The sequence below is a fragment of the Ranitomeya imitator genome, chromosome 3, assembly GCF_032444005.1.
Source record: "Ranitomeya imitator isolate aRanImi1 chromosome 3, aRanImi1.pri, whole genome shotgun sequence".
Taxonomy (NCBI): Eukaryota; Metazoa; Chordata; class Amphibia; order Anura; family Dendrobatidae; genus Ranitomeya; species Ranitomeya imitator.
This window is the reverse complement of record NC_091284.1, coordinates 130,919,588-130,943,288: the sequence shown is the minus strand read 5'-3', so window position 1 is coordinate 130,943,288 and position 23,701 is coordinate 130,919,588. Positions and strand designations below refer to the sequence as shown.

The following is a 23,701-nucleotide window of genomic DNA, read 5'->3' as shown; positions in this document are numbered from 1 at the left end:
AGTATGCCGGTACCCTATGTGTGGGGGGGACCACTGTTTGGGCGCACGGCAGAGCTCAGAAGGGAAAGAGCTTCGCTTTGGAATGCAGACTTTGATAGAATGGTCTGCGGGCGTTATGTTGCATTTGCAGAGCCCCTGATGTACCTATGTTGCATTTGCAGAGCCCCTGATGTACCTAAACAGTAGAAACCCCCCACAAATAACCCCACTTTGGAAACTAGACCCCCCAAGGAACTTATCTAGATGTGTGGTGAGAACTTTAAATGCCCAGGTGCTTCACAAAAGTTTATAATGCATTTGTGAAAATAAAATTTGGGGTTTTTTTTCTAACAAAAAACATTTTTTAGCCCCCAAGTTTTTATTTTCACAAAGGTAACAGGAGAAATTGGACCCCAAAAGTTGTTGTCCAACTTATCCCGAGTACGCTGATGCCCCATATGTGGGGGTAAACCACTGTTTGGGCGCACGGCAGAGCTCAGAAGGGAGGGAGCACATTTGACTTTTTGAGCGCAAAATTGGCTGTCGTGTTTGGAGACCCCCTGATGTACCTAAACAGTGGAAACCCTCCAATTCTAACTCCAAACCTAACCACAACACACCCCTAACCCTAATCCCAACCCGATGCATAATCCTAATCACAACCCTAACCCCAAAACAACCCTAATCTCAACACTAACCATAACCCTAATTAAAACCCTAAATCCAACACACACCTAATCCTAATCTCAACCCTAACATCAAACCTAACCCTAATCCCAATACATCCCTAACCCTAATCTCAACCCTAACCTTAACCCTAATCCCAAACGTAACCCTAATGCCAACCCTAATCCAAATCCTAACCCTTATCCCAACTCTAACCCTAACTTAAGCCGCAACCCTAGCCCTAACTTTAGCCCCAACCTTAACCCTAACCCTAAATTTAGCCCCAACCCTAACCCTAAGGCTACTTTCACACTTGCGTCGTGTGGCATCCGTCGCAATCCGTCGTTTTGGACAAAAAAACGGATCCTGCAAATGTGCCCGCAGGATGCGTTTTTTGCCCATAGACTTGTATTGCCAACGGATCGCGACGGATGGCCACACGTCGCATCCGATGTGCACTGGATCCGATGTGTTTTGGCAGACCGTCGACACAAAAAACGTTCAATGTAACAGTTTTTTGTACGTCGCGTCCGCCATTTCCAACCGCGCATGCGCGGCCGTAACTGCACCCCCTCCTCCCCAGGACATAGACTGGGCAGCGGTTGCGTTGAAAAACTGCATCCGCTGCCCACGTTGTGCACAATTTTCACAACATGCGTCGGTACGTTGGGCCGACGCATTGCGACGGCCCCGTACCGACGCAAGTGTGAAAGAAGCCTAACCTTAGCCCTAAATTTAGCCCCAACCCTAACCCTAAATTTAGCCCCAACCCTAATCCTAATTTTAGCCCCAACTCCACTAGCTGCCGGCCGGCAGATCATGGTGGGCGCACTGCGCATGCGCCCGCCATTTTCTTACCGGATGAAGAAGCCGGCGGGCAGGAGGGGACGCAGAAGGATCCAGGGACACCGGTAAGTATAATAGGGTCCCCAAATCCCCCTATTTCTCTGTCCTCTGATGTGCGATCACATCAGAGGACAGAGAATAACACACCGCTTTTTTTTTTTTTGCGGTCGCCGGTAAACAGTTAATTACCGGCGATCGCAAAACAGGGGTCGATCATGTTCTTTGGGGTCTCGGCTACCCCCGGCAGCCGAAATCCCAAAGATCTTCCTGGTGCCGGCCGGCGCACTGCCATTTTTTCGCCGGAACAAGATGGCGGCGCCCATCGGGAGCCACGAGGAGCACCGGGGGAGACTGGTGAGTATCGAGGGCGATCGGGGACCCCATTTCTCTGTCCTCTGGTGTGCGATCACATCGGAGGACAGAGAAATTAAATGGGAAATCGCGTTTTGTTTTTTTCTTGCGACCGCCGGTAAATGGTTAATTACCGGCAATCGCAACCCGGGGGTCGGTAAAAAACCCCTCGAATCATGTTCTCTGGGGTCTCGGCTACCCCCGGTAACCGAGACCCCAGAGAAAATCCGACTCTGGGGGGCGCTATCCACTTTTTCCACAGCTGTGGTTTAAGTACCCTTAACTGCCGCCGTTAAAAGGCGTATCGGCGGTCGTTAAGGGGTTAAAGGCAACGTAAAAGTGATTTTGAGATAAAATAACTACAAGGCTCAGAATATACAGGAATACACAAGATATTTGACCACAGATAACGAACACATGTAACTGTGTAAACAGCAGATTTCCTGCTTGCACAAAACCCTACTAGCGGAGCCAACCTACATTATGAACTATGAATCAGCATAATACACTGTGTGCATAATTATTAGGCAAGTTGTATTTTAGAGGATTATTTTTTATTATTGATCAACAACTATGTTCTCAATCAACCCAAAAGACTCAAATATCAAAGCTTTAATATTTTTGGAAGTTGGATTGTTTTTTTTTTTTTTTAGATTTGGCTATCTTAGGAGGATATCTGTTTGTGCAGGTAAATATTACTGTGCAGAATTATTAGGCAACTTAATAAAAACCAAATATATTCCCATCTCACTTGTTTATTTTCACCAGGCAAACCAATATAACTGCACAAAATTTAGAAATAAACATTTCTGACATGCAAAAACAAAACCCCCAAAAATTAGTGACCAATATAGCCAGCTTTCTTTATGACGACACTCAACAGCCTTCCGTCCATAGATTCTGTCAGTTGCTTGATCTGTTTACGATCAACATTGCGTGCAGCAGCCACCACAGCCTCCCAGACACTGTTCCGAGAGGTGGACTGTTTTCCCTCCCTGTAGATCTCTCATTTTATGAGGGACCACAGGTTCTCTATGGGGTTCAGATCAGGTGAACAAGGGGGCCATGTCATTATTTTTTCTTCTTTGAGACCTTTACTGGCCAGCTACGCTGTGGAGTAGTTGGAGACATGTGATGGATCATTGTCCTGCATGAAAATCATGTTTTTCTTGAACGATACCGACTTCTTCCTGTACCACTGCTTGAAGAAGTTGTCTTCCAGAAACTGGCAGTGGGTCTGGGAGTTGAGCCTCACTCCATCCTCAAGCCGAAAAGGTCCCACAAGTTCATCTTTGATGATACCAGCCCATACCAGTACCCCACCTCCACCTTGCTTTCGTCTGAGTCGGAGTGAAGCTCTCTGCCCTTTACTGATCCAGCCTCTGGCCCATCCATCTGGCCCATCAAGAGTCACTCTCATCTCATCAGTCCATAAAACCTTTGAAAAGTCAGTCTTGGCCCAGTCTTGACATTTATCTTATGTTTCTTGTTCAAAGGTGGTCGTTTTTCAGCCTTCCTTACCTTGGCCATGTCCCTGAGTATTGCACACCTCGTGCTTTTTGTTACTCCAGTAACGTTGCAGCTCTGAAATATGGCAAAACTGGTGGCAAATGGCATCTTGGCAGCTTCATGCTTGATTTTCCTCAATTCATGGGCAGTTATTTTGCGCCTTTTTTGCCCAACATGGTTCTTGCTACCCTGTTGGCTATTTGCCATGAAACGCTTGATTGTTCGGTGATCACGCTTCAAAAGTTTGGCAATTTCAAGATTGCTGCATCCGTCTGCAAGACATCTCACAATTTTGGACTTTTCAGAGCCCGTCAAATCTCTCTTCTGACCCATTTTTCCAAAGGAAAGGAAGTTGCCTAATAATTATGCACACCTTATATAGGGTTTTGATGTCATTAGACAACACCCCTCCTCATTACAGAAAGGCACATCACCTGATTTACTTAATTGGTAGTTGGCTCTTAAGTCTGAACAGCTTGGAGTAGGACAACATGTATAAAAAGTATGTGATCAAAAGTCTTCGAGAAACACCGTTAACCGGTGAGTAACTGAGTCCATGACAGCACTACGGTGAGAGAGGGGATCCGCCCTTCAGGAACAGGAAAACCTACAGATACATAAGTGCGGCACCTCTCCCACGCATCAGTTGGTTTACAGAGCACAAGAGGACCACCAAGGTTAATAGCATACATAATAAACAATAATACAATAACTAACTATTCACTACCCGTGAATTATATAAACAAAGGAAGAGGTGTACACCCAGAACTTAAGAAGACGGGAGGGTATGTACAGGTGCTGTCATGGACTCCGAGAAACACCGTTAACCGGTGAGTAACTAAGACTTGGACGGTCGTCCATGACAGCACTACGGAGAGAATTACAGGGAGTAACTAACTAGGGAGGGACTACAGCTTGCATCACCCTTACACCAAAAGAGAGGTCAGAAGAGGCACCCAGGTTCAATCTATAGTGGTTATAGAATGTGTTTGGGGAAGACCAAGTAGCAGCCTTACAAATCTGGTCGATCAATACCTCCAATCTTTCTGCCCACGAAGCCGCCATAGCTCTAGTGGAATGCGCTTTAAGACCTTCAGGCGCTGGCTTGCCCTTTGAGATGTATGCCAGCGAAATAGCCTCCCTGATCCATCTAGCTAAAGTAGATTTCGATGCTCTATGCCCTTTCCTACTACCCTGATAGGACACGAATAGGGCGTTCTCTATCTTCCAGGGATCAGTTACCGCTAGATACTCCAGGATACATCTTTTTACATCTAAAGTGTGTAGCTTCCTTTCCTTATCGTTAGAAGGATTGGGGAGAAAAGATGGAAGAACTATTTCCTGTGTTCTGTGGAATCTGGACACTACCTTAGGAAGATATGCTGGATCAGGGGACAGTATCACTCTATCATCCCTAAGCTGCATGTAAGGGGGAACCCTGGATAATGCTTGGATGTCGCCTATCCTACGCGCCGATGTTAGGGCCACCAGGAAGGTTACTTTAAGGGATAGATTTTTAATAGAGGCTGAAGTAATCGGCTCAAATGGGGCCTCTGTCATGGCTGAGAGGACTAGGTTCAGGTCCCATGGCATGACCCTATTTTTTACCATTGGCCTAGCCCGTTTTGTTGCCTTGATGAATCTGCTGACCCAGTGATTCTCAGCAATGTTGCAGCCAAAGAGGGCCTCTAAGGCTGATACCTGCACTTTAAGAGTATTTGGGGATAACCCCATATCTAACCCCTTCTGTAGGAATTCCAAAATCTGGTTTATCGGTATTGACTGACCAGCTATTACCCCCGAGTTCTGAAGAAATCTCTTCCAGATCTTGACATAAATTTTTGTGGTGATTATTTTCCTGCTCTTCAGCAGAGTGTTAATGAGGCCCAGAGAGAACCCCCTATCTTTTAACAGCGCCCGCTCAAAATCCACGCTGTCAGATGAAGGCCAACCACCTGAGGATGGTAGACTGGGCCCTGGGATAGGAGATCCGGGATGTCTGGCAAGACCCATGGGTCGGATATCGACATAGCCCTTAGGCATGGAAACCGCGTCCTTCTGGGCCAGAAGGGGGCAATTAATATCACTGTGGCTTTGTCCTTCCTGATTTTCCTCACCACCAGAGGAATTAGAGACAGGGGAGGAAAGGCGTAAGCTAGCCTGAAGCTCCAGTCTATGAGGAGGGCGTCTACTGAAAGGGGATTTTCTCTCGGGTTCAGAGAGCAGAATTGAGTCACTCTTCTGTTTTCTTTTGTGGCGAACAGGTCCACCTCCGGTTGACCCCACCTTTCCACGATGAGGTTGAAGATGGAGCCGTTCAGGGACCACTCTCCCTGCTTTAATGTGTTGCGGCTTAAGAAATCCGCCATAGTGTTTTCTGCTCCTCTTATGTGAAGAGCCGACAATGAGAGGAGATGTTGCTCTGCTAGCTGGAACAGACGATCTGCTACGCACATTAGGGATTTGGAACGGGTCCCGCCTTGGTGGTTTATATATGCCACGGTGACCCGATTGTCCGAGAAAACTCGCACGTGGTGGCCCTGTAGATAGACAAGGAGTGATTTAACAGCCTGTTCCACTGCCGTTAACTCCTTCAGGTTGGAGGACATTTCCATCTGACACTGATCCCAACGCCCCTGTACCAATATATCCCCCATGTGAGCCCCCCACCCAGAAGGGCTAGCGTCTGAGGTGACTATACGGGTTACATTATATTCCCAGGGGACCCCCGTGGACAGGTACTCTCGGTCTAGCCACCATTCGAGGGATACAATAGCGTCTTGGGATAGGGTCAGCAGGCTCTCCAGACATCCCCCCAACCTTTTTTGTTGTGATAGCACCTCGCCCTGAAGTATCCTAGTATGATACTGGGCCCATCGGACCGCTGCAATACAGGACGAGAGGGAGCCTAATAGAGACATGGCTCTTCTAAGGGACATGGTGGGGTTTTTAGAGGCATTCAGCACCTAAAGCTGCAGGCGATCAATTTTCTCGAGAGGCAGACGGCATTCCTGAACCTGAGAATCCAGGGTCAGGCCTAAAAATCGCTGCACCGTCATGGGCTGTAACCGAGATTTTTTTTTTAACATTTAGCATCCACCCCAGACGCTCCAGAGCAACCATTACTTTATGTAATTGTTCCAGACAGTGATCCGCCGTATTACCTACGATAAGGAGATCGTCTAGGTAGGGGATTATTAGAATGTCGGATTCATGAAGGTGCGCCATAACTTCAGCCATTACCTTGGTAAACACCCGAGGGGCGACTGATATACCAAAAGGGAGGGCCCTATACTGAAAATGTCTGACTACCCCCTCCAACCGTACCACCACCCTCAGGAATCGTTGGTGTCCTGCATAAATGGGGATATGGTAATAGGCGTCCTTTAAATCCAATAGTACCATAAAGTAGTTTTTAAACAGTAGCTTTATTGCGGTATTAATAGTCTCCATTTTAAATGACTGTACGGTCAGGAAATTGTTAAGAGCCCTAAGATTAATAATTGTCCATCTGGTCCAGCGGGAAACAGAAACGATTAGAATCCTCTTCTGAAGAGGACGCTGAGGAAACAGAAGTGTCTGAATCATTCTCCTTTCTAGGGCCAGCGGACGAATCCGAATCTGAGGCGCTAGGCTCCCTTCTTCTTTTGGAAGGCTCCCCGGGACAGGGATTTCAGGGAATCTTTCACCTCCTTCCTGATAATCTCCCTAAGGTCTGACGTAAAATCAGGAGACTCTTCCGCCACCTATGGGAGCGAAGAAAAAGGCTATGTAATTTTACCCCGATGCTACCGCTAAACCGTGTTCCCATCAATTTATTTCCTACCGTCTGCCGCACACACGACTGACAAAGTCTTTTAGGGTAGGCGTCTGGCAAAGGGCAAGCGCATAGTGCGCACTCCTTGTTTTTTACTTTACCAGTGCATTTTTTCCCCTAAGGAAATAAACATAGGAAAAGACTGCATCAGGGTACGTTCACGTAGATCTCTTACCCAGGCAGTAGCGGTAGGTACCGGATCACTGGGGGGTCGGTCCAGATCCTGTTGTCTAGATCTGTGACTGGGCTGATTACTGCGTCCGCGGGTCTTCGGCTGGGGGTTTGCATGGGACTTCTCCTAGGATCTGTCCTGCTCCTGCTCCAGCAGACCGACGGCAGCTTCCGGCTCATCCATAGCTGCAGATAGGCACACAAGCAGCCCTGCAGTGTTCTGTTCGGCTATAAATAGCCCTTCCCCCGGATCCGGAACATGTGCAGCTGTGTGGCCGAATCAACCCCCCCACGTGTAGGACACTCCTCCACCCCCAATCGCCCCTTCCCCCGCCGCAAGCAGGACAGCGGCGCTGTAAGCAAAAAAACGGCCGGCGTTTCACTTCCGGTTTAGGCCCCGCCCCCTGCGCGTCACTTCCGGTTTCGGGCAGTGCACTCAGGGACGCTCCCGGAAGCCGGGGACGGCTCCGCCGGACCCCCCAGCCGCCCGCCGCTACACTACCGCCGCCCACGGCCGCAGCACAGCGGCGATTGCGGCAGAAGCCAGCGCCCGACCCCCGGCTCCGGTCCCGCCCCCCGAACCGAAAGGAGCACACAGGGCGCTCCCGGAAAGCCTGCACCGCATTGCACTGACGGGGGACCAGAGGCGGGGAAGACCGAGGCCCAGGAGGGTGAACGGACTCTGGGGGGGGGGGACATACTCACCTCGCTGCCACTGGGGATGGACCTCCTCCGGACGTCGCTTCAGCCTGCACCGCTCACTGTCGTGGAGTCCTACCCGGACCCACCGTGGCGCTTCCAGGAACCCGCACTGCCCGAGGTAGGAGACCCCCTCGCTACCTGGGTCGGACAGCCGGCCTGGGTGTTGATAGGAGAACGAAGTCGTATCTGAAGGGAATCCTGTCCTCCAGGAACAGGAAACCAACTGATGCGTGGGAGAGGTGCCGCCCTTATGTATCTGTAAGTTTTCCTGTTCCTGAAGGGCGGATCCCCTCTCTCACCGTAGTGCTGTCATGGACGACCGATAAATACAACTTGCCTAATAATTCTGCACACGGTGTAAATAGATGTACAGAGCAATGTTCCTCATTTAGTTCATTTATAGATTACTAAATAATTAGGCTAAATATTTAGAATAGAATAATAAAACAGCATTATAAATTGATCAGTGGAAACTACCATAAAAATTACTACTACTTTTTGTACACTTGAAAAAAAAAAACAAAAAACGTGAGCAATTCCTATAGTAAAACAGAACGTTCTAAAAGTAAAAAGTAACAGGAAAAAAACAAACCATATATTTATATGTAAGGTCCTACACTACATTCCATTCATTACGTATGTCTGTATATATACCTCATTGTAAGGGCGCAGTCAGATGGCCATAGAAATCAGCACGGAGTGCATAGACTGGCTGGCGGCGCTCCCTACCGGAGTGGGATAGCTGCATAGAAATAAATTAAGCTGTCACTTTCTGGCAGGGAGAGCAGCCAGCCAGTCCATGCACTGTATTTCTTGGTACGATTTATACGGCAGTCTGACTGCGCCCTGAGACATGTAGAAAAGCCGCGGAGACATCATAACGTGTTTCTCAACGCAAGCAATAAATAAGCCAGGTCTTTCACCGGGAAGGAACAACCACGGGAAGGGCAGCATCCATAAAGGAAAACCACCTATGCCAAAACATGGTATCCATCCACAGACAGCTGTTTCGGGGTATTTGCCCCTCATCAGTGTGGAGTAGGAAACTGGCTATTAGGAGCAGTGCCTGGTAAAAAGACTATAAACATAAGGATGAATGACCTCGGGGTGATCAAAACGCCCTGAGACAAGTACACTGCAACACGGCTCATTTGAAAAACTGTGGAAAGGTGCAGCCGCATTTCCACTGAACTCAATGGACACTATGGAAACCTACAAGTGCTCTCCTAGGTTTTAATATTTCAGACACAGTCTCGTCTCTGGAAAAAGTTTTTTTTTTGTTATGATTCATAAAGGATTTTACAACTGATAGAAAGTAACAGATTAAACTTTTTTCCTCCAAAGCCTGAATGATACAGCAAAAAGACCCCTAGCAACAAGAAAATACATGTCGTACAACGGTAATTGGTGCAGATCTAATGTCAGCTTTGGGTCACTTTCAGGCACAGCCCTTTATCTCAGACTGAATAATAATGTCAATTTTCTGCATTAAAATACCACATTTCTTTATGTATGGAAAGTTGTTCCAAGTGAGTGGTTCATAATTGTATCAAATCTTATAAGAGGAAAAGATTGCATTTCTTAAGAAATTCCATACTGCGACTTCAGTCAGATGTACAGATTATTATTACATTACCAAGCATACTGATTTCCTTACCAATTCTTCACATCTCTTCTGCTTCTTTGTCACCTCTTGCTCTAAAACTTCACATTCTTTCCGTTTTCTACTTAATTCAAATTCCTGAAAAAAAAAAATAAAAAAAAAATATATATATAAAACATCACAAAATACAAAATAGCAGCTCTACAGGTTTAGTGAATATTTGCTTATACAATTATGCAGAGGCAGACGCTGGGCCTCCCTGACCTTTCCCGGCGCCTGCACACTGCAGTACATTGCTCTGCCCTCAACAGGACAGATAAAGTACGCCTGCGCCGGAGCCGCAACAGGAAGCAAAAAAGAGGATGTCATCGTATGAAGATGGGAGGCGTCGGACCCAGACCGCCCCCGGGTGAGTATAATCTAAATAGATCAGTAAACACTGGCGCTTGGCTAAAATAGAGGAGAGGTGAGGAGGGGGAAAATAAATATATACTAGGTGAAACCAAGTATAGCTGCTGGCGATGAGACAGGGTCTGTGCAGTACCCTGTGTATGAAGTAAATAGTACAAAGGGGGTAATTGATCCCCTGCGCTGTTAAATGTACATACAATTGCGCTTCAGAATAATGCCTGAGGGCAACACGCTGGATATGGGAAGTCAAAAAGAACGTAATAGAGCACTTACTGAATGCTGGGGTAAAGGTGGTCTCCAGATGCAAATACGTAAGTTCTCCTGAAACAATGTGCACAGCTCTGTGTTGCAGGGTTAGGAGGCTTGGGGATGGCGGTTGCGCCCGGATCCCCACAGGTGGCTCTATGAGGCCAGCTCCGTGCTGCAGGATTGGGAGGCTGGAGATGATGGTTGCGTCCAGGTATCCACAAAGCGGCTTAGAGAGACGGGTGCCTAGAATGGACAGGAACCGCCAACTTCCAGCTTCCCCCGGCCAGAAGCAACGCCGAAGCAGTGGCGGAGTGTGGGAGGGGCGTGGTGGGTAGTGTGATGTCACACGGCTAATGGGGGGGCGCGTATGAGGATTAACCAATTCAATGCGTTTCGAAGGATACGATCCTTCTTCGTCAGGGCTGGGGATCCTCATGTAACCCTCCCCTTATATAGCAGTTGCCCGCCCAACCCCTTCAAAAAGCCTGCCTGAGTACCTGATTGGTGGGGCTACTGAGTGGTAAATTAAATGAAATGGAGTGAAAAGTGATCCATGTGCCCATAAAAAGACTCAATTAGGGCGCATAGAACTGTAAAGCGTTTGTGAATGGAGGAAATGCGTAATTGGAGAACTGTGCGGTTAGACTGCCTGTACAGTGTTCGTAATCGGGTATACACCATATGAAGTATAATGCCTCTGAGTTTCGTGAGGCATGCGTGGAGAGTGGGACAATGAGTGGATATGGCAAAGATAATTTAAATTAAGTTAGATAGGGCTGATATGGAATAAATAGATTAGATTAAAATTAAGACACTTTAATATAGTAAATTAAAATACATACATGTCTGAATGTGTCACATCCAATAATAAGACAAATAACGTAGTAGAATTACTCAAATTTTAATAAACACCGAATGCACAATTATGAAGGTAATAAAATTAGAAAAGTTAAAAAGATTATTTGGACTAAAATGAGGGAATCCGTCTGGATCCCTTATCCCAAATGTCCCTTGTTTATAGGTGGCTGGGTAAAAATAAGTTAATTCAAAATTAAATTAAAAGGCAAATAACTCGATTTCATGATTAAGTCCTTTAGGGGCCAGACTATCTACTGCAGCATAAAAATCCATTTAGATTCGACCCTGGACATTGCTCTATTAGAAAGTCCCCACCCCTAGGATTTTGCTGGACTGTTTGTATTCTACAAAAAAGGACGCCTGCGCACGATCTGTTGTGCTTCTCTAAGAAATGGTGGGATAGAGGGTGACCCTTGAAGCCCTTTTGGGCTTCGTGTTGTAAACACACACTTCTGAATAAGTCTGTTCAATCCACATTTATGGATTCAAGTGGCAGTAAGAAATTCCACATCAAAAACAGTATATCTTGTGAAACGACAGAGGTATTTTATATACTGCAGTGTCCGTGTAATAAAATATACGTGGGCCAAACTAAGAGGCCCATTAGGGTCAGAGTTAAGGAGCACCTGGATAATATCCAAAAGGGCTTCAAGGGTCACCCTCTATCCCGCCATTTCTTAGAGAAGAACAGATCGTGCGCAGGCGTCCTTTTTTGTGGAATACAAACAGTCCAGCGAAATCCTAGGGGTGGGGACTTTCTAAGAGCAATATCCAGGGTCGAATCTAAATGGATTTTTATGCTAGATAGTCTGGCCCCTAACGGACGTAATCATGGAATCGAGTTATATGCCTTTTAATTTAATTTTGAATTTTAAATTAACTTATTTTTACCCAGCCACCTATAAACAAAGGACATTTGGGATAGAGATCCAGACGGAGTCTCTCATTTTAGTCCAAATAATCTTTTAAAATTTTCTAATTTTATTACCTTCATAATTGTGTATTCGGTGTTTATTAAATTTGAGTAATTCTACTACGTTATTTGTCTTATTATTGGATGTGGCACATTCAGACATGTATTTTAATTTACTATATTAAAGTGTCTTCATTTTAATCTAATCTATTTATTCCATATCAGCCCTATCTAACTTAATTTAAATTATCTTTGCCATATCCACTCATTGTCCCACTCTCCACGCATGCCTCATGAAACTCAGAGGCATTATACTTCATATGGTGTATACCCGATTACGAACACTGTACAGGCAGTCTAACCGCACAGTTCTCCAATTACGCATTTCCTCCATTCACAAACGCTTTACAGTTCTATGCGCCCTAATCGTGTCTTTTTACAGGTACATGGATCACTTTTCACTCCATTTCATTTAATTTACCACTCAGTAGCCCCACCAATCAGGTACTCAGGCAGGCTTTTTGAAGGGGTTGGGCGGGCAACTGCTATATAAGGGGAGGGTTACATGAGGATCCCCAGCCCTGACGAAGAAGGATCGTATCCTTCGAAATGTGTTGGATTGGTTAATCCTCATACGCGCCCGCCCATTAGCCGTGTGACATCACACTACCCACCACGCCCCTCCCACACTCCGCCACTGCTTTGGCGTTGCTTCCGGCCGGGGCACGCTGGAAGTTGGCGGTTCCTGTCCATTCTAGGCACCCGTCTCCCTAAGCCGCCTTGTGGATACCTGGGCGCAACCATCATCTCCAGCCTCCCAATCCTGCAGCACGGAGCTGGCCTCCTAGAGCCACCTGTGGGGATCTGGGCGCAACCGCCATCCCCAAGCCTTCTAACCCTGCAACACAGAGCTGAGTATAATCTAACTTGCTTTTCTTCTCTTTCAGGATACATCGGGGGCTTATCTACAGCATTACAGAATGCTGTAGATAAGCCCCTGAAGCCGGTGGCCTTAAGGTACCGTCACACTAGACGATATCGCTAGCGATCCGTGACGTTGCAGCGTCCTCGCTAGCGATATCGTACAGTGTGACCGGCAGCAGCAATCAGGCCCCTGCTGTGCTGTCGCTGGTCGGGGAAGAAAGTCCAGAACTTTATTTGGTCGCTGGACTCCCCGCAGACATCGCTGAATCGGCGTGTGTGACACCGATTCAGTGATGTCTTCACTGGTAACCAGGGTAAACATCGGGTAACTAAGCGCAGGGCCGCGCTTAGTAACCCGATATTTACCCTGGTTGCCAGCGTAAACGTAAAAAAAAACAAACACTACATACTTATCTACAGCCGTCTGTCCTCCAGCGCTGTGCTCTGCACTCCTCCTGTACTGGCTGTGAGCGTCGGTCAGCCGGAAAGCAGAGCGGTGACGTCACCGCTCTGCTTTCCGGCCGCTGTGCTCACAGCCAGTACAGGAGGAGTGCGGAGCACAGCGCTGGAGGACAGACGGCTGTAGGTAAGTATGTAGTGTTTGTTTTTTTTTACTTTTTGGATGGTAACCAGGGTAAACATCGAGTTACTAAGCGCGGCCCTGCGCTTAGTTACCCGATGTTTACCCTGGTTACCGGCATTGTTGGTCGCTGGAGAGCGGTCTGTGTGACAGCTCTCCAGCGACCAAACAGCGACGCTGCAGCGATCCGGATCGTTGTCGGTATCGCTGCAGCATCGCTAAGTGTGACGGTACCTTTAGCGTAGGCGAAAAATGGGGTGACAGATTCCCTTTAAACAGAGGACAACTCACTAATCAACTCACAACCCACTAACCGTACATTACAAGTGATGTACAGCCTGACACAGCACCCAGATTGCCAAGCATTACTGAATGGTTTATCTGAGAGCTGGATTGGCCCTGTGCTGGCAGCAGAGGAAAGGAAAGCAGCTTGACAGCAAGTGATCTAATTTGTGTCAATGCAATTATAATTGCTACTGTTTTGTTCATGTCTGAATATTTTTAGTTTTTTTTTCTTTAACGTGGACAATATAAAAACTAGACTAGTTGGGGATACTTAGAGATATCAGCAAAATAAATGCATTTTCTGTTAGCTAACCACTGCTTTGATATTGGATTTCATTTTTATATGGACCTGAAGTTATGGGAGTAACATAAAACCTTCCATTTTATGCAAAAATTTTGCAGCAGTAAACGGTGCCAGAATGTACTACTGTTTTCTTAAAATGCTCTTAAAGGGAATCGGTCACATTTGACCCATCTAAACTATTAATATGGGCATACATATAGACTGCTGAGGAGAGTGATATCTGTGTGCCTCAAATCCGCTGACAGGGAGTAGCATAATCTTTTGCAGAAGCAGTCAGTGACCGGCATGGGGTATAATAGGCAGGTAGTTGCCTCCGTTAGCAACTACATGCGTTTTATACAACCCCCGGCAAAGATTATGGAATCACCGGCCTTGGAGGATGTTCATTCAGTTGTTTAATTTTGTAGAAAAAAAGAAGATCGCAGACATAGCACAAAACTAAAGTAATTTCAAATGGCAACTTTCTGGCTTTAAGATACACTAAAAGAAATCAAGAACAAAAAACGTGGTAGTCAGTAATGGTTACTTTTTTAACCAAGCATAGGGGAAAAATTATGGAATCACTCAATTCTGAGGAAAAAATTATGGAATCGCCCTGTAAATTTTCATACCCAAAAACAACACCAGAATCAAATGAGATCTGCTCGTTATTCTGCATCTAAAAATGAGTGATCACACCTCGGAGAGCTGTTGCACCAAGTGGACTGACATGAATCATCGCTCCAACACGAGTGATGTCAATGGAAACAAAGGAGAGGATTATCAAACTCTTAAAAGAGTGTAAATCATCACGCAATGTTGCCAAAGATGTTGGTTGTTCACAGTCAGTTGTGTCTAAAATCTGGACCAAATACAAACAACATGGGAAGGTTGTTAAAGGCAAACATACTGGTAGACCAAGGAAGACATCAAAGCGCCAAAACTGGAAACTTAAAAGCAATATGTTTCCAAAGCAGGAAATGCACAACAAAACAAATGAGGAACGAATGGGTGGAAACTGAAGTCAACGTCTGTTATCGAACTGTAAGAAACTGCCTAAAGGAAATGGGATTTATATACAGAAAAGCTAAACGAAAGCCATCATTAACACCTAAACAGAAAAAAAACAAGATTACAATGGGCTAAGGAAAAGCAATTGTGGACTGTGGATGACTGGATGAAAGTCATTCAGTGATGAATCACGAATCTGCATTGGGCAAGGTGATGATGCTGGAACTTTTGTTTGGCGCCGTTCCAATGAGATTATTAAGATGACTGCCTGAAGAGAACATGCAAATTTCCACAGTCATTGATGATATGGGGCTGCATGTCAGGTAAAGGCACTGGGGAGATGGCGGTCTTTACATCTTCAATAACTGCACAAGTTTATGTTGATATTTTGGACACTTTTCTTATGCCATCAACTGAAAGGATGTTTGGGGATGATGTAATCATTTTTCAAGATGATAATGCATCCTGCCATAGAGCAAAAACTGTGAAAACATTCCCTGAAAAAAGACACATAAGGTCAATGTCATGGCCTGCAAAAAGTCCTGATCTCAATCCAATTGAAAATCTTTGGTGGAAGTTGAAGAAAATGGTCCATGACAAGGCTCCAACCTGCAAAGCTGATCTGGCAACAGCAATCAGAGAAAGTTGCAGCCAGATTGATGAAGAGTACTGTTTGACACTCATTAAGTCCATGCCTCAGAGACTGCAAGCTGCTGTAAAAGCCAGAGGTGCTGCAAGAAAATACTACTGATGTGTTGGAGTGTATTTTTGTTTGTTTTTCATGATTCCATAATTTCTTCCCTATTCTTGGTTAAAAAAAGTAACCATTACTGACTACCATATTTTTTGTTCTTGATTTCTTTTAGTGTTTCTTAAAGCCAGAAAGTTGTCATTTGAAATGACTTTAGTTATGTGCCATGTCTGTGATCTGATTTTTCTCTACAAAATTAAACAACTGAATGAACATCCTACAAGGCCAGTGATTCTATAATTTTTGTACTGGATATCCCCTTTAATAGATATTGCCAAGTGTTGGTCATTTTATTTAGTGTCCTAATAATCTGGTTTTGTATAGTCTTGATCAAGGAGGTGTGGCTCACAGGATAATTATGCAGAGCAGCCTACAGACCGGCCCCCCATAAAATCTTGTGAGCAATGCCCTCTTGCTAAAGATCATAAAAATCATCATATTAGGATGCTAATGCTATATAAAAATGCCCATATCTCTAGGACCGTTTGGCAAAAAAAAAATTATATACACTGTGTGCAGAATTATTAGGCAAGTTGTATTTTGATCACATGATACTTTTTATACATGTTGTCCTACTCCAAGGTGTTCAGGCTTGAGAGCCAACTACCAATTAAGTAAATCAGGTGATGTGCATCTCTGTAATGAGTAGGGGTGTGGTCTAATGACACCAAAACCCTATATAAGGTGTGCTTAATTATTAGGCAACTTCCTTTCCTTTGGCAAAATGGGTCAGAAGAGAGATTTGACGGGCTTTGAAAAGTCCAATATTGTGAGATGTCTTGCAGAGGGATGCAGCAATCTTGAAATTGCCAAACTTTTGAAGTGTGATCACCGAACAATCAAGTGTTTCATGGCAAATAGCCAACAGGGTCGCAAGAAGCTTGTTGGGAAAAAAAGGCACAAAATAACTGCCCATGAATTGAGGAAAATCAAGCGTGAAGCTGCCAAGATGCCATTTGCAACCAGTTTTGCCATATTTCAGAGCTGCAACGTTACTGAAGTAACAAAAAGCACAAGGTGTGCGATACTCAGGGACATGGCCAAGGTAAGGAAGGCTGAAAAACGACCACCTTTGAACAAGAAACATAAGATAAAACGTTAAGACTGGGCCAAGAAATATCTTAAGACTGACTTTTCAAAGGTTTTATGGACTGATGAAATTTGAGTGACTCTTGATGGGCCAGATGGATGGGCCAGTATGCAGCATCAATAGTAAAAACATATAATGTTAAAAATAATTTAAAAAAAAATCATTATATTCTCACCTTCCGGCGTCCGTGCCAGCCTTTCCCGCTGCTCGCGACGCTCCGGTCCCAAGAATGCATTGCGGCAATGACCCCAGATGACGTAGCGGTCTCGCGAGACCGCTACATCATCACGGGTTATTGCTGCAAGACATTACTGGGATCAGAGCGTCGAAAAGAGCATCGCTGAAGGCCTGGGCTGGATCCGGGGGCCAGCAGAAGGTGAGTATATAACTTTTTTATTTTAATTCTTTTTATTTATTTTTTTTTTTAACAGGGATATGGTGCCCACATTGCTATATACTACGTGGGCTGTGTTATATACTGCGTGGGCTGCGTTATATACTGCGTGGGCTGCGTTATATACTGCGTGGGCTGCGTTATATACTGCGTGGGCTGTGCAATATAGTACGTGGCTGTGTTATATACAGTACTACGTGGGCTGTGTCATATACTATGTGGGCTGTGTTATATACTGCATGGGCTGTGTAATATACTGTCTTGCCTGTGCTATATACTACATGGGCTGTGTTATATACTGCGTAGGCTGTGCAATATACTACGTGGGCTGTGCTATATACTACGTGGGCTGTGCTATAAACTACGAGGCTGTGCTATAAACTACGAGGCTGTGCAATATACTACGTGGGCTGTGCTATATACTACGTGGGCTGTGCTATAAACTACGAGGCTGTGCTATAAACTACGAGGCTGTGCTATAAACTACGAGGCTGTGCTATAAACTACGAGGCTGTGCAATATACTACGTGGGCTGTGCAATATACTACGTGGGCTGTGCAATATACTACGTGGGCTGTGCAATATACTACGTGGGCTGTGCAATATACTATGTGGGCTGTGTTATATACTACGTGGGCTGTGTTATATACTACGTGGGCTGTTACATACTGCGTGGGCTGTTACATACTGCGTGGGCTGTGTTATATACTTTGTGGCCTGTGCTATATACTACGTGGGCTGTGTTATATACTGCGTGGCTGTGCAATATACTACGTGGGCTGTGCAATATACTACGTGGCTGTGTTATACAGGTCCTTCTCGAAAAATTAGCATATAGTGTTAAATTTCATTATTTACCATAATGTAATGATTACAATTAAACTTTCATATATTATAGATTCATTATCCACCAACTGAAATTTGTCAGGTCTTTTATTGTTTTAATACTGATGATTTTGGCATACAACTCCTGATAACCCAAAAAACCTGTCTCAATAAATTAGCATATTTCACCCATCCAATCAAATAAAAGTGTTTTTTAATAACAAACAAAAAAACCATCAAATAATAATGTTCAGTTATGCACTCAATACTTGGTCGGGAATCCTTTGGCAGAAATGACTGCTTCAATGCGGCGTGGCATGGAGGCAATCAGCCTGTGACACTGCTGAGATGTTATGGAGGCCCAGGATGCTTCAATAGCGGCCTTAAGCTCATCCAGAGTGTTGGGTCTTGCGTCTCTCAACTTTCTCTTCACAATATCCCACAGATTCTCTATGGGGTTCAGGTCAGGAGAGTTGGCAGGCCAATTGAGCACAGTAATACCATGGTCAGTAAAGCATTTACCAGTGGTTTTGGCACTGTGAGCAGGTGCCAGGTCGTGCTGAAAAATGAAATCTTCATCTCCATAAAGCATTTCAGCCGATGGAAGCATGAAGTGCTCCAAAATCTCCTGATAGCTAGCTGCATTGACCCTGCCCTTGATGAAACACAGTGGACCAACACCAGCAGCTGACATGGCACCCCACACCATCACTGACTGTGGGTACTTGACACTGGACTTCAGGCATTTTGGCATTTCCTTCTCCCCAGTCTTCCTCCAGACTCCGGCACCTTGATTTCCGAATGACATGCAAAATTTGCTTTCATCAGAAAAAAGTACTTGGGACCACTTAGCAACAGTCCAGTGCTGCTTCTCTGTAGCCCAGGTCAGGCGCCTCTGCCGCTGTTTATGGTTCAAAAGTGGCTTTACCTGGGGAATGCGGCACCTGTAGCCCATTTCCTGCACACGCCTGTGCACGGTGGCTCTGGATGTTTCCACACCAGACTCAGTCCACTGCTTCCTCAGGTTCCCCAAGGTCTGGAATCGGTCCTTCTCCACAATCTTCCTCAGGGTCCGGTCTCCTCTTCTCGTTGTACAGCGTTTTCTGCCACATTGTTTCCTTCCAACAGACTTACCATTGAGGTGCCTTGATACAGCACTCTGGGAACAGCCTATTTGTTGAGAAATTTCTTTCTGGGTCTTACCCTCTTGCTTGAGGGTGTTAATGATGGCCTTCTTGACATCTGTCAGGTCGCTAGTCTTACCCATGATGGGGGTTTTGAGTAATGAACCAGGCAGGGAGTTTATAAAAGCCTCAGGTATCTTTTGCATGTGTTTAGAGTTAATTAGTTGATTCAGAAGATTAGGGTAATAGGTCGTTTAGAGAACCTTTTCTTGATATGCTAATTTATTGAGACAGGTTTTTTGGGTTATCAGGAGTTGTATGCCAAAATCATCAGTATTAAAACAATAAAAGACCTGACAAATTTCAGTTGGTGGATAATGAATCTATAATATATGAAAGTTTAATTGTAATCATTACATTATGGTAAATAATGAAATTTAACACTATATGCTAATTTTTTGAGAAGGACCTGTATACTACGTGGGCTGTGTTATATACTGCGTGGGTTGTGCTATATACTATGTGGGCTGTGCAATATACGTGGCTGTGCTATATACTACGTGGCTGTGCTATATACTATGTGGGCTGTGTTATATGCTACGTGGGCTGTGAGACTCTCTCGCTCGGGGCCCTCAAAAACCTGGAGCTGGCCCTGGCTTCACTGATTGTTTGCGGCCGGCCGGGCGCGACCAATAAGCGACAGACGCAGTCCGGCCGCGAATTAGCGTGGGATTTGAACCACGCTTCGCTAATTAGTCGCGCCCAGCCGACCGAATCCTGTGTATAAATTGCATTATTCTGAAGTCTTCATAGATAAACTACATACATATTCTAGAATACCCGATGCGTTAAAATCGGGCCACCGTCTAGTGGTTCCAATAAACAGCCAACATTCGAACCCAGTCTGATCTAATATTGATGGTCTATCCTAAGATAGGTCATAATTTTTCAAAACCCCTTATTACATATCTTCACAGATGCTTTTTAAAAAAAAATATGCAAAAAAACTGTGTAAAAGGAGAAAAATACCTTTGTGCTTTCCATGCTATTTTCTGGAATTTTCACTGTGCTTTTCTTTTCATTCACCTCCCCGTAAAAAGGTGTTTTAGAACCAACATTTTTTTTTCTTTACTGCATTTTATTGCCATTTTCATTACAAGTCATGCGATTCTTTAAAGAACAGAGAGAAAAGCGAAGGTCATATAAACGGGGATCACCACACGAATGGTCTTCGGCTAAAGTGAACACAGCTTTCTATTTATGTGCAATAACAAATCAGAACATGCAATAGAAAAAACACACATTTTAAAAACAATTAAAAAAGGAAACATATTTGTCCCTTATATACACAGCCCACAATATGGCTAACATCTGCGCAGGTTACCTAGGACCCATAACCCTAAATAGGGTGCCTATATGGACAACACTGGTTAAATAACATACAATAGAGCAAAGCCCATTAATAAGTCCTCAAGATGGAATAACATCTAGAAAAATTCATATCTCCCTGCCATGGTACAGTTTGGACATTCATGGGGACGACGGTATCATGTGTAAATAGGCTTAGCAATATCCCACCAAAGAAAGGTACCAATATGCTATAGATAAGAAAACACAATGCTGTAAATTATATAACAAATACCGCTACCACTAACAGAGAAATCTCTCTATAAGGCGTACACATGAGTAATACCCCTGACGAAGTCACTTTGGTGTGGCGACACGCGTCGGGTCTCTGCTTCACCTGCGCTTTGGTATACCAAGCTGTTTACCGCCTGCAGCTTGCCCATGGTATTGTATGTGACCAAGCTCCACATGGGGTCCGCTGCACTTTTGTTCACAGTCAGCCACAGCAGCTGACGTGAGCTAGGATTATTACTCATGTGTACGCCTTATAGAGAGATTTCTCTGTTAGTGGTAGCGGTATTTGTTATATAATTTACAGCATTGTGTTTTCTTATCTATAGCATATTGGTACCTTTCTTTGGTGGGATATTGCTAAGCCTATTTACACATGATACCGTCGTCCCCATGAATGTCCAAACTGTACCATGGCAGGGAGATATGAATTTTTCTAGATGTTATTCCATCTTGAGGACTTATTAATGGGCTTTGCTCTATTGTATGTTATTTAACCAGTGTTGTCCATATAGGCGCCTTATTTAGGGTTATGGGTCCTACGTAACCTGCGCAGATGTTAGCCATATTGTGGGCTGTGTATATAAGGGACAAATATGTTTCCTTTTTTAATTGTTTTTAAAATATGTGTGTTTTTTGTATTGCATGTTCTGATTTGTTATTGCACATGAATAAAAAGCTGTGTTCACTTTAGCCAAAGACCATTCGTGTGGTGATCCCCGTTTATATGACCTTCGCTTTTCTCTCTGTTCTTTAATGGTTACAATGTGGTTGGTCAGGGAGTATATCCCACTTCTTTGACTGCGGTGCCCCCTCAATGTTTATATTTAGAAGTCATGTGATTCATTAATAATGTGATTACAAGATTTCTCAGAATCATAAGTTGTGAAAAGAAAAAACTAAAAGTTTTAAGTAAAAAAGGTCACCTAAAATGCAGTTTGGGCGAAAGCATAAATATTCTATGTATTTTTTATTTCAATTGTTTTCATTTTTCATTGCTAATCAAATGAAAAAGGAAGAAAAGGCCTTGGACATTGGCCTGGTGTGATCCAGAGTAGAAGACTAATAAGTAGCGGATGACAAAGAAGATCCATAAAGAGGTGTCAGGGTGAAATGGAAAGTGGTAGAGTGCAATGGACGGGGGCAGTCCCCAAACTATTTTATAAAGAATAGGGGACCCCCATCCTGCCTTGACGTCTATGAACCAATACAGGAGGACTTGGCATACTAGGGGGGCGATTTCAGACTTGTAGAGAACCTTAGGAAGGAAACCGCTTAGAGACATACATCTTTCAATGCTTATAACCAAGTCTAAACCTTTTACAATAATTTTGCAAAACGAAAGATAACGTTTCTTGATGTAGTCAAAATTTCGGAAGATTTCCAAGATTTAATAGGCGTTAACAATGGTAGATGGCGGGAGCTCATCAGACTGGATAAACCGACTAAGCAACAACAGGTATCCTTTAGTGTACCCACAACACCACAGAAATGCTGCTGGCACATAGGGAGTAGAGCTGAGCGAGTTTGATCGGGTCAGGGCTTATCCGGCAAGCTATAGCGAATAAGTTGCAGAGGGAACCCGGATACCTGGATCGCTCCGGCTGATCAGCTGTTCGGCTCCGCAGCTGCATGTGTTACAGCTGTGTCACTGTCACAACACGTATATGGAGAACCCAACATACAGGCTCTTCACATGTGTGTTGTAACAGTGACACAGCCGGGACACATGTAGCGGCGGCGCTAAACAGCTGATTATCGGGAGCGCTCCAGGAATCTGCAGCTTATTCGGTAAGCTTGCCGAATAGCAGGGACCCGATCAAACTCGCTCAACTTTAATAGTGTGAAGTATTAGAAGGAGAAACAGAAAGATAATAGAATAGGCCAGATTTGTATATCTTCATCAACTTCGTTTTCATCTGTAAGGACCATAGTTTTCGTACTGGAGTTCTTTTAAAGTGTATCTCTTGTATCCTCTTACTCTACTTAAAAGAAGCAACAGAAAAACCTTTCAGGTTATTTTAACCATGTCACCACTTATAGAATTTGTCTCTGAAGCATATAGCTATTCCAGATTGCAGCCCCTGGTAAACAACTAATCTTGCCGGTGTAAATCATGACCGTCCAGGCACAAGTAGTTTTAAATGATTGCCTTTCCAATGAACAACTGTACATAGAATACAAGAAAGTCTCATATTGGCTATAAAGCGAGCCATTATTACAGAGCATCCATTCTGTCTCACAGAAGGAAAGCACAGAGTTCAGGACACCCCCCACATAACATCCATATACACTTAGTGGGCATATGGACAGAATACAATTTTTGATAAAAGGATGATGGAAATCAGCATTAGATTGTAGCACTGGTAAATATGCATCTCGCAGTGTAATGCACTAAGCTGCAGACATTACTATGCCAGAGGTCTAAACTATTGCACAGAAACGCTTAGGCTATGTGCACACGTAGGAAATGTGGTGCAGAATTTTCTGCACTAAATCTGCATCTCCTGGCAGAATCCGCAGGTGCATTTTTGATGCGGTTTTAGTGCGTTTTTTGTGCAGAATTGATGCGGATTTTGTGCAGTTTTAGTGCAGTTTTTTCCACTGCGGATTTCTATTAATGGAGGGGTGCAGAAATGCTGCAGAAACGCACAAAAGTAGTGACATGCACTTCTTGGAAATCTGCAGCGTTTCTGCGTGGATTTTTCTGAACCATGTGCA

At 44.5% G+C, this 23,701-nt stretch overlaps 1 protein-coding gene across 1 annotated transcript in view; it reads right to left on the bottom strand.

The window, feature by feature from the left end:
* Positions 1 to 23,701, bottom strand: part of TSPOAP1 (TSPO associated protein 1) — a 249,325-nt gene that overhangs the window by 111,914 nt on the left and 113,710 nt on the right. The window contains exon 6 of the mRNA XM_069759747.1: positions 9,699 to 9,782. Within this exon, the coding sequence (XP_069615848.1) occupies positions 9,699 to 9,782 (84 nt within the window). The remainder of the gene's footprint in view (positions 1 to 9,698; positions 9,783 to 23,701) is intronic.